Below are 12,497 nucleotides of genomic sequence, written 5' to 3'. Positions count from 1 at the left end.
AGAATAAAGGAGACTGTTAGAGGCAAAAAGGCATCTTTTAAAAATTGGAAGTCAAATCCAAAAGGAAAATAGAAAGGAGCATGAATTCTGGCAAGTCAAGTTTATAAGTATAATTATGCAGGCCAAAAAAGCACTGGAAGAGCAATTAGCACAAGATTATAAAAATTAATGTCAGTTTTTGAAATCTAAGTGCATCAGAAGCAGGAAGCCTACTAAACAATCGGGGGGCCACTGGACGACTGAGATGCTAAAAAAACAACAAGGAGTCCGGTGTTGTTTTTGTGGATACAGACTAACACGGCTACCCTCCTGATACTTGAGATGTTAAAGGAGCTCTCCAAGAAGATAAGGCCATTGCGAAGAAGCTCAATGAATCCTTTGCATCACTCTTCACAGCTGAGTATGTAAGGGAGATTCCCACACTTAAGCCATTCTTTTCAGGTTACAATCTGACAAACTGTCCCATAGTGAGGTGTCAATAGAGGAGCTTTTGGAACAAACTGATGAATTAAACAGTAATAAGTCACCAGGGACCAGATGGTATTCACCCAAGAGTTCTGAAGGAACTCAAATATGAAACTGCAAAACTACTAACTGTGGTATGTAATCTATTAAGTCAGCCGCTGTACCAGATGATTGGAGGATAGCTAATGAGGCACCAATTTTTTAAAAAGACTCCAGAGGCAATCCTGGCAATTACAAGCCAGTAAGTCTAACTTCAGTACCAGGCAAATTGGCTGAAACTATACTAAAGAATAGAATTGTCAGCCAGATGAACACGTTATGTTGGGGAATAGTCATCATGGCTTTTTTAAAGGGAAATTATGCCTCACCGATCTATTAGAATTCTTTGGGATGAGGGCCTCCAACAAACATGGAGAAGGGTGATCAGGTGAATATAGCATCCTTGGACTTTCTGAAAGCCTTTAACAAGTCCCTCACCAAAGGCTATTATGCAAAGTAGAGAGATAAAGAGGGTGAGGTAATAGCTTTTATTTGACCAACTTCTGTTAGTAAGAGAGAGAAACTTTCGAAGCACACAGAGTTCATCTTCAAGTCTGGGAAAGGAACTCCCAGTGTCACAGCAAAATGAAAGGTGGAACACATTGTTTAGCATATTTTAAGGGACCATTCAAGGTACAGTGGCCCATTAACACCCCTGAAGTCATAGGACAAAAAGTGGGGTTAATGGGTTAAAGATTATTGTAATAAACCATAAACTCCAGTATCTCTGTTCCATCCATGATTTTGATATCTAGCAGAATAACAAATTTAACTCCCAGGCTTGTCTTTTTAAAGTACCGTGCAGGTACTGATAGGTCAGATATAGAGTAATCACCTTGTGATAGAGTGTTTTGTCTTTTATCAATTTCCTGTGTGAGTTTATTCGAGAGAGTAGTTCATTGTAGTCATCAACTGTGATGACTATGTTAAAGAGACAAACCAACAATTCTCTGACACCACCTACTATAAAGAATTCAAAAAATACCCCACATCACAATTTACCCAGTAACTTAAGGATATCATCATATCCTCCCCCAAACCACTCCAAGAGAAAGTCTACAAACTCATCCCCCATGAACCCATCTAAGGACCTTCTACATTCTTCATAAGATACATAAACAAGAAAACCCAGGCAGACACATCATATCTGGCCACGGCATTATTAATGAAGAATACTGGGACTCGTAGAAACCATCCTCAAACCACTCACCACACAAACAGCCAGCTTCCTCCAGGACACAAATGATTTCCCTGCCACAAATATAGCAGGTGACAGCTAATATAGACCCCATCATTTTGTATGGTCCAGTTGGGATTATGTTTTCCAGTGTGAATTACATTACATTTATCATCTGCCATTCTGTTGCCCAGTCACTCAGTTTTGTGAGACCCCTTTCTAACTCTTTGCAGTGTACTTTGGACTTAATTATCCTGAGTAATTTTGTGTTGCCTGAGAACTTTGCCACCTCACTATTTACACTTTTTTCCAGCTTGTTTATGAATATGTTGAACAGCACTGATCTCAGTACAGATCCACAGAAGTTCCTTTCCCAGACCTGAAGAAGCTTAAAAGTTCATCTCTCTCATCAACAGAAGTTGTTCCAATAAAACATTACCTCACCCACCTTTTCTCTCTAATATCCCTAGGAACAACAAGGCTACAACTACTCCGCACTTAAGCAAGCTAAGCACTCATGGGATAAGAGGAAAGGTCCTCTCATGGATCATTAAAAGATAAGAAACAAAGGATAAAAATAAATGATCAGTTTTCACAGTGGAGAAAGGTGAATAGTAAGCTTGGGTTCTGGAAGAAAATTCTGTATGGTTTTTGCAGCAAGTTCAGGGAACGCAGAACACAAAGGCTTTGTGGTTTTACTTTTTCAGGATAATAATTCATAACAATAGTAAATTTAGTCCTGAAGTCTCCTCACAGTAGCACATTGAACCGTTCCTAAGGAGCGGCATGGTAACACTGGCTTTCTAGGAAAATATTATTGGGGTTTGCATATTTTCACTTTGCTAGATAGTAAAGTTCTACCATACAAAAATATGTCATTCTATTTCTAGTTCACCCCCTGGTCTGTTTCAAGTGAATATCACACTGACATGGGCGTTGCTCAAAAATTGTTTTTTATAATGGTCTGAGGTTCCAGAGAAGCTATTAACTAAAGAACAACAAAAAAGTAAACATTGGTGACTAGACTACAAGAACAAGCTGTCAGCATCACCTTGATACATGAGTAATTCAAGGAGTTGTCTTCAGTCACAGAAGGAGAAAAGGGACAGTCAGTAACGTACAATCCAAATTGATATCTGCCTAAATAAATTACCAAGTCAAACTGACTTGGAGCTTATTAAGATATTTAAGTTAAGGCCCTGATCCACATGGGTGAATCCACTGCAAGATCAGGATCCAAAAAGCCTCTATGAATTGAAATGGATTGTATGTATACAATGTTCATTAAAATGCTCTCCTTATTTTCACTAAGCCAACAGCTTTAAACATTTGATTACCTGAGAGTCTCTTCATTTTTCTTAGCTATCACTTTTCATTCTCAATGTGAACAATTCCATACCAAAGCACTTTCTTTACAAACTGAAGATATATTCCACTAAAAAAATTGCATTAAGTGAACATTAAAGTTCCACACTAAAGAATTCAAAAGTTTAGACTGTGTATGCAACATTATTCTGCTCCCTTGGATAGAACTGCTATGATATGGTTGTATTACACAACCACACATTATTTCTCAGAAATTAGACTTTTAAGAAGCTCAAGTTAAAAGATTATTATTAAAGTTGAAAAGTTAAGCTCTCAAAAGTTAGGGAAAAGGTAAATTTTACATAACATGTACAACTATAACAACCTCATCATCATCATAGGAGGGCGGGTGGAATCCAGCTCTCTTTCCCTCCTGCCAGAGCAGTTGCAGGAGCTCCTTCCCCATGTGGTGCCCCCAGAGATTGGGGGGCGGGGGTGTTGAGGGAAAAGAAGGACCACTAAGGCTATATGCTATGTTTTAGGGGGGGGGAAAGAGTGGTTGGGAAGAGCCTGGCTCAGCTGTCTTCTCCCTTATAGAGAGGATGCCCACTCCCAGGATTCCCATCCCAGTGCAGCGTCTGATGGTGCTGCAGTAGGGGTCCAGGCTTATATTAGAATGTTCACATTCAGTTATTATTCTGGCAACACTACAAGCAACAGAAGAGAAATGGAAATTTTCAGAAGTTTCTCTCTCAGCCAAACCCTGAACAAATTTCAAAGGATTGTTTAAAAAAAAAAAAAAGAAAAAAAAAGGAAATGGTAGAGAATCTCAAATAAAAGTTGCAAGAATCTTTCATAATGGAAAGCATTAGACAACCTAAATATAGTGGGAGCTGTTATTAACCCCCCAAGACTGTCCAAACTGTTTATATTAATGTAGGGTAACTTGAAGATATTGCAATTCTCTGTTTTCCTGTTATGTTAACCAGAGATCATTACACCATCAAGACAACACTAAACTGTCAGTCACCAATTAAACTGGCATAAATCACCTACAAATATATATATATAAAATAAATATAATAAATTATGTTTTCTGTGTGAAAGAGACACTTGGAGTACAATATAGTAATAGCTATAGCCAAGTCAAAATCAGAATGATTTTCATTTTAGTTACATGCCATTGTATGCAAAAATATTTTGAATGAGTAAACTATTTCTGTAACTGTCACAATAGCACATGAACGTAGAAAGAGTGTGTTAGAGCTGCTCCCAACAAGCACCTGTAATTGAATAAGGCCCTGCCTACACTAGAAAATTTTGTTCAAAATTTCCCAAAATAGCAACAATGTTGTTAGTAAAATTGCAGCCATGGTATAAATTGATTAGTGGCCACTGCCATCATTTTAAGCACTGTGTCACATAACCTTGCTCATGGCAGATCTAATAAATATAGTGCTTGGAATAGGGCAAACAGCTGACATCCCATCTACACTAGGACTCCAAACAATGGTGGGAATTTTATTTTATTTTTTTAAACATTTTCCTAGTGTACGGAAGGCCTGACACACAGTACACGTGATTTAGGAACTAAGCACTAACTTCAGTGTTTTGTTTACACAGTTATAGACTCATTAAAAAGGTTTGTTCCTTATAAAGGTTCCCAGAATAAACACAGTACTCTTGTTCTTAACTAAAGCTGTATGCCACTGAAAAAAGTATTTTAAATAAATCAGTTACTAAAAACATTTGGTGGTTTTTGATTACAGCTTAAACAAAGTTTGAGTAGGAATATAAAATTTAATCCATGATTCTTTTTTCTTTATCATGTAATCTATTTCTTAGGACTCAATCATTTACATCCTTAAAATATACAGACAGCTTCTCCATGCAAGTGGTATGGTTACAGTTACTTTCTACAGATGAAACACTGGCAAGCCACAATAGGTATTAAGAGAACAATGGAGATAAGTTGTTTTTTTTTAAATGTAAGCAAAGTTTTGAATTTAATAGATTGGAAACCTTCAGCTAACAATGAGACCAATTATTTATGATACGTATTGTATTAATAATAGGTTAGTAGCTAACAAAAGAATATTCCATTATTCAAAACATGAAGTTATATTTACTATACACAGGTTTTTTTATGAATACATAAATTCATCCTCCACTTGGTGGGAGGAAGGTTGAGCATAAGCAAGACACCTTAAATTTATATCAATCTACATTTTTAATATATAAAAAAATGTAGTTAATTCACAGAACTGTATAGTTCATTTTTCCTTAAGGGTGCTAATTAAGGACCCAATCTTGTACACTGATTCATGCTGATCTTTACAGCAGACAGTCCCTGTGCGGAAGTCAATAGGGCTGCACAAGGGCCCACCCACATAGATGAGTTTGCAGCAACAAGACCTAAAGAAGTAGAACTTGTCGGAACGTTTTTGCCAAAATGGAAAGTTTTGTTTCTGTTCCAATGCAGAACAAAAACAGATTTTCAAACCAAGAAAGCTGCAATGAAACAGAATTGTCATCCTCCAGTCAGCTCTACTAGGAAGACTGCCGTTAAGACTGTTTGCAAATGATGAACGAGCAACAAAAGTCAAGCAGTTCTATTGCTATAAAAGCTTATTTTTTTCTGCTACTTTTGCTCCTTAATCAAACTTCTGGAATCATAAAGATTAAAAAAAAAAAAAAGCAGGTGGGAAGGGATTTTGGATCCCTCATGTTGACTAGGGGCTAGTCTACACTAGAAGTGCTACATTAGTGCGACTGCACTGCTGTAGCGTGTCTGATGAAGACACTCTATGTAATAATCCACCTCCACAAGAGGCAGTAGAGAGCTTCTCCCGGGGACATAGCACTGTCCACATGGGCACTTAGGTCAGTGTAATTTACGCCGATCGGGGGGTGGGCTTATTCATACACCTGAGTCATGTAAGTTATACTGAAGTAAGTAGTAGTGTAGACTTGGCCTAATTCTTGCAAGTTCTATTCACTGTCTTACCAAGAACTGCATGAAACAAACGGCCGCTCCACAGACAAACGATTATTTGGTCTTCTCACTAGTTTATTGCCCTAACTCTCCAGATCAGAACTAATGGCATGTTCACTGAGCTCTTCCCGGTGTTTGACTGTGCAAATTAATAAATGATGGACTAATATTACTCATTCAGAATTATGTAGCGGAAAATACATGCCAATCAGACGGCTTTTCTATTAGAAGAGAAAATGGGAATGGATTCTAAAGTTTTACTTATTAAAGCCCCTCTCCTGCAAACTAATCCATGTGACGCTTATGCATCCGATGAAGTGAGCTGTAGCTCACGAAAGCTTATGCTCAAATAAATTGGTTAGTCTCTAAGGTGCCACAAGAACTCCTTTTCTTTTTGCGAATACAGACTAACACGGCTGCTACTCTGAAACTAAAATATTAGAATGTCATGTGTGCTAAACTGATAGAGTTGAATCAGGGGAGGGACCTAGCTTCAACCCTTCAGACTACACTGCCTTGTCTGCACTAGATTTTTAGAACATGTTAAGTATTAGCAAACACTTATCAATACACTTTTAAATCCTAATAAAGACAAACCCATTGAGTGATACAACTGTTACATAAATGAAGTGTATAATACTGGCATATAATGAAGCATGAGTTAAACAGATTAAGAACTATCTGACAGATGTAAAAAAGCAGCTATCAATGGGGAATCATCACTGAATAGCGGTATCTCTAGTAGGGTTCTAAAGGGATCAGTACTACACACCTGACACTATTCAACATTTTTATCAATCATCTGGAAGTAAATATATAATCACTTCCAATACATTTGTGAATGACAGACTGACAGAACAGTAAACAATGATGAGACCTACAGAGCAATATGCATCACTTAGTAAGCTGGGCCCATTCAAACAGAACATGTTTTAATACATCCAAACATTAGGTCACGCACCTAAAAGGGAAAAAACGCAGGCCGTACCTATGGAATAGATGACTATGTACTGGGAAACAGTGACTCTGAAAAAGTAGGGGGTCACAGCAGAAAAGCAACTCAACATGAGCTTGCACCTTAAAGACTTATTTATTTCAGCATAAGCTTTCATGGGTAAAAAACCCACTTCTTCAGATTCAGGTTTGTTTACCCACGAAAGCTTATGCTCAAATAAATCCGTTAGTCTTTAAGGTGCAACGGGACTCCTCATTGTTTTTATGTCTGTCTACGGCATCACTGAGACCAATACTAGAATACTGCGTACATTTCTGGTGTGCATATTTTAAAAAGGACCTTGAAAAATTGGAGAGGGTGCAGACAAGAGGCACAACAATAATTTGATGGCTGGAGAAAATGCCCTAAGCGTGAGACTTAAAGAGCTCAATGCGTTCAGTTTATCATAAAGAAGACAAAGCTGACTTGATTGCAGTATGTAAGTATCTTCACAGGGAAAAAATATAGGGTACTATAGGACTCGTCAGTATTGTAGAGAAAGGCATAACAAAAACCAATGGCTGGAAGCTAAAGCCAGACAAATTACAAATAAGGCACATTTAACTAACAAAAACAGTGAGGGTGATTAACCATTAGAACAAACTATCAAGGGAAGCGGTGAATTCTCCATCTCTTGATATCTTCAGATCAGACTGGATGTCTTTTTAGAAGATATGCTACCATCAAACAAGATACTGGGCTCAATAAAGAGGTAGCTGGTTGAAATTTAACGGCCTCTGATGTACAGGAGGCCAGACTAGAGGGCCTTAAACGCTATGCATCTACATACTGGGCTCCTTAGGCTCTACCGATCAACATTTAGCCATGTTCCAGACTGCACACTGCAAAAATCTCTTCATTTATAAATTACTGAATAGAATAGCCTGTGCTAAGCAGTGGAACTGATATCTCAAGAAAGATAATCCTTACCTCATCTTTTCAATTCTTTCAAATTTGCACCACGTGCTGCAGATTAAAACTATTATTTTCCCCCTCTCTACAGCTTACAGAAAATAAGATACACACACAAAATGCAGAACAGCAGCTGTTTTATGACTTATTAGATGTACAGTATTAGGAAACAGATTCCACTTCAGATTCCATTCTATAGTTTATGTTTTAAACTCTTCCTATTCAGACAATGATCAGTTACCATTTCATCAACCTAAAAATAATGTAACTTTTTTTTTGTAATGTAACTAGTTTCCCCCATCCCCAATATCTGCCACTGTATTTCCACTTTAAGTACATTTCTACTTTCAGCACAAATCGCCCTAACTAGCTGTTTATAAAGAAACCTTCCTCTCTACTTAAATGTGAGGTTTTCATATGCAGTACATCATATTCAATCTAGGAGAAAACAAGCATGGAACACCAGGCTAACCTTCACAAAGCTACACTATCAAGCTCTAAGAGTAAAAATATCTGTAGGATAATTACTACAGCTTTCACATACTACAACAACAACAACAAAATTCTTTAGTAACTGATTATTTTAGATGTATAAAACAGAGACGATCAAATTTTACTATTTTGCATATACGCATTATACAATTTTATCCATTGTTATTCATTCCAAACAATATTTAAGTTGTATCTATTCTAGAAAGAGGGAGTGCATGTGACAAAATTATGCCCTTTACTATAAAAAATAAGCACTAATAATCTACTCAATAAACCTCTTACCTTGTTCTGTGATGTCTCATTTATTGCATAAGGTGATCTAACCACAATATACTGGTGTAAGTTTACAAAATGTATAAGCTATGCTAAACTACTGTCAAGCAGACACTGGTCTTAATTTTGCATCATGCGATTTTTATTCAAGATCACATTAACAACTGCACTTTTACAATATCTACCCTCCCAAGCCCAAGGACAAAAAATAATGAGTTTAAAAGCTGAAAATAAAGTGTGAAAAAAAATCAGCCAGCATTAAGTATTAACCTGATGAGTTTTTCAGATCTGCTGTACTATTTTAAACTACTCTTTCTGGCCATAGGTCAAAGTTTTCCGAATGAAATACCGACATGAAAATGCTGGGAGTGAAGCCCAGAGGCAGCTCTCTTTGCTTTGGCCTAGGTTAAACCCTATCAGAGCCCAGCAAAATCAGTAGCACTATTTCCCACCCTCTCCATCAAGTATCACGGGTGACAGTAACCTCTGAGTATCCATGACAGGAATAGCACAACTAGATCCATGAAAAGAACTTAATACACATTACAGGGGATCCCTGCATCCTCCCCCTCCCCACCCCCCAGCACAGACACACACACACTGTTCAGTCAGTTCCTGCACTTTGGCCAAACAGGACTGAGTCATTTTTGCAAACGACTCCCATGGCCTCTCAGAATAAGTGTCTGCAATGAACAACTCTTGGAACAGAGAAAGAAAAAAAAATTCAAACCTTTCACTCAGGCTGCAGGCACTCGGACTTCTCTGCCACAGAACACCGTTCTGACAGAGAAGACCTGATGCCTGGTAAAAGCACTGAGACTCCCCCTACCATCTTTCTAGGGCTTACATCAGAGGTGGGCAAACTCCGGCCCCCGGGACCATCCCGCCCGGTCCCTGAGCTCCCAGCCGGGGAAGCTAGCCCCCGGCCCCTCCCCTGCTGTTCCCCCTCCCCCACAGCCTCTGCACCACGCGCCACCAGCGCTCTGGCCCGCCACTCTTGCCAGGCAGTGCAGTGGTGTGGCTGGCTCCGGCATGGTAAGGGGTGGGCAGTCCTGGGGGGCAGTCAGGGGACAGGGAGCAAGGGGTGGTTGGATAGGGCGGAGGTTTGGGGGGGCAGTTAGGGGACAGGGGACCAGTTGGATAGGCTCGGGAGTCCCAGGAGGCCTGTCAGAGGCAGGGGTGTGGATAGGGGTCAGAGCAGTCAGAGGACAGGAGGGGTTGGATAGGGGTGGGGTTTCAGGGGGCGGTTAGGGATGGGGGGGGTCACGGGAGGGGGCGGTCAGGGCACAAGGAGCAGGGGTGTTGGATGGGTAGGGGGTTCAGAGATGGGCAGTCAGGGGGCGAGAAGTGGGAGAGGGTGGATAGGGGGCAGGGGCCAGGTTGTTTGGGGAGGTACAACCTTCCCTACCCGGCCCTCCATACAATTTTACAACCCCAACGTGGCCCTCAGGCCAAAAAGTTTGCCGACCCCTGGCTTCCATGTTTCAGATGAGATCACACTCCCTTTCCACTCCTTCTTGGAGGCATGGGTTTCCCCGGAAAGAAAACAGCACTTCATACTCAAACAGGAAAAAAATGCTATATTACAAAAGGCAGAGAGAAATCTCTTCACCCCAAGAGGAAATAAGTGTCCCTGTTATATCCCCAAGATACATTTATTTCCTAGACGTGTTCTTTTCCTGGAGCGTTTCTACATCATGCTCCGGGCCACAAGTCTCATCTTTAACTTCACAGTAATTGAGTGTGGTTTAATTTGGGGGCCCCAAGAAGGAGGTGGCACACACCTGGACTCTACATAGGAGAAAAACGTATTTGCTTCCAATTCTCAAAATAATCTTAGAGTCCATGCTTGGTACGAGATTAAGTAAATTAAGTGCAAATAAAGCTAAGGGAAAGGAGCTCTCTGTCCACATCCAAAGGCATTTCCCTCATCATCCAAGAAAGAAGCCCTCTCAGCCAGTCAAGCAGGAAGCACTCCACAGCCCCCCACCCCCAACACAAACACACAAAGTTCACTGGGGGGCGGGTGAGAGTTGTTCTCTACCATCCCGTTCCTGCCCAACGCCAGCCATCAAGAAGAGCACATTTTCACCATCATGGCCTTCCCTCATTATCCCAAAGGGGGATCGCACCAACACCCTCCCAAATTCATTCACAGGGAGAACACTCACCATCCCTTTCAAAGTCATCAAGCGAGAGCTCCCCCCAACCCACCCATCGGGAAGTACTCTCTCTCTCTTTTCCCATTCCTTCCCCCACCCACCCACCCACCCACACACAGAGACACAACCCCTCAGCCAAGGGGGCTGTAGGTATGCACCCCGCTGAGGGGGACATCTACCAAAAACCCATCCACGTCTGAGTGAACCGTTGCCCTCCGAACAAGCCAAGGGGAGCGCTGTTTATCACCCCGCCCAGCCAGTCCGTCCGTCCATCGATCGATCCAGCCCTGGGAGGGGGAAGTTCCAAAGGCCCCTATTGTGCCCGGGGTGGGTCTAACTCACCAGCAAACTTTCCACATTGACTGGGGACCGAGGGTCTCGGATCATGGACTCCAGCTTCCTCTGGCGGCTCGTGGTCACCCCCTCCCCGGGCTCCAAGGGCGCAGGCGGGGGGAGAGCGGACATCTTCGCCGTCTGAAGCTGGCTCATCCTCCCCCTCCCCGCGGGGCTGTGCGAGCTGCCGGGCAGGAGGAGATCACTCTGTAGCCGGCCCCGGTGTCCGCTCCGGGGCCTAGCGCTGCGGAGAAGCCGGGGGCTCCCGGCCGGGCCTGGGCCCTGTCTCAGGAGCAGAGGGGACGCTCCCCGACTGGGCGCTGCGGAGGCTGCTCCGCCCCTGGGCACCGCTCAGCTGCAAACGCATGAACAGCCCGGAGCGGCAGCCGGGGCTGGGGGGAGAGAGATTCCCGGGGCGGCCCCGACTCCCCCCCCCGCTCAGGACGGCTCTGGACGGGCACCGAGTCACTGCCGGGTCCCGGGCACCAGCCTGGCCATTGCACCAGCCAAACACCCGCCGCGGCGGAGGGAAAGCGGCGGGCGGCGCTGGAGGCCGGCTCCCCTCCTCCTCCGGCGGCGGCTGGGCGGGAGAAGCGGCTCCCAGCGGCGGCGGGAGGCTCGCTGCTGCCCCTCTCTCGCCGTGTCACTCAGTCCATGGGGCGGCCGCCGCCCGCAGCGAGTCACTGTCCCTGCCGCTGCCTCCCGCCGCCCCCATTCTCCGCTCCCGCCCCTCAGCCTGACACCCAGCAGCCGGCCTCCCTTACCCACAAGCCTCCGCTCCGAGCTGCCGGACACGCCGCCCCGCGCCCAGGGCGCATAGCTCCGCGCTCGCTCATTGCCTAACTATACCCCTCAGCGCAGCTGGCGGGGCGGGGAGTGGCGCCGAGCGGCGGCCCGGGGACCGCGCTGTGTCACCCCCCCCGGCTGCTGCAGGGACACGCCGTCACCCCCCAAAGCGGGCACTGAGCAGCTTGCCCCGCCGCCTCCGGCTGCCCTCAGCCCGGCCAAAATAGCAGGGTGACCCGCCCTGTCGTTATCGCCTCCTCCTGAGTCAGCGCGTGAAGGAGAGCGGCGAACCCAGCACGTGGAGGGGTCTGTGAGGGGGGCACAAGCTTCCCATCCTCAGTGTTGTATGTATGTATGTACCAACTGGTCCTATAAAGCCCTAGACATGTTGTATAATAATTGGGTGGTGACTCCAAACCAGCCCCACCCCTTCACTGCAACCCAAGGTGCAGCTCTAGAACCCCCTGTGCACCTGGGGGTTGACCTGGAGCCGAGGGCTTCCAAACTGCATGGATGTTAAGAACCCAAGAGCTGTTGTAGTGGGTTGGACCAATGGTCCATCTA

The 12,497-nt window shown here is 43.6% G+C and overlaps 1 protein-coding gene across 2 annotated transcripts in view; it reads right to left on the bottom strand.

Moving 5' to 3' along the window:
* The window catches only part of ROCK2 (Rho associated coiled-coil containing protein kinase 2), a 171,623-nt gene extending 159,709 nt beyond the window's left edge, over window positions 1–11,914 (bottom strand). For both annotated transcript variants that reach the window (XM_048845516.2, XM_048845517.2), the window contains exon 1: window positions 11,157–11,914. In XM_048845516.2, coding sequence (XP_048701473.1) covers window positions 11,157–11,303 — 147 coding nt within the window. In that variant the 5' untranslated portion in view covers window positions 11,304–11,914. The remainder of the gene's footprint in view (window positions 1–11,156) is intronic.
* Between the last annotated feature and the right edge of the window lie 583 nt (window positions 11,915–12,497).

Source organism: Caretta caretta, chromosome 3 (assembly GCF_965140235.1).
Source record: "Caretta caretta isolate rCarCar2 chromosome 3, rCarCar1.hap1, whole genome shotgun sequence".
Taxonomy (NCBI): Eukaryota; Metazoa; Chordata; order Testudines; family Cheloniidae; genus Caretta; species Caretta caretta.
Note: the sequence above shows the minus strand (reverse complement) of the source record. Positions and strands in the feature narration are given on the sequence as shown.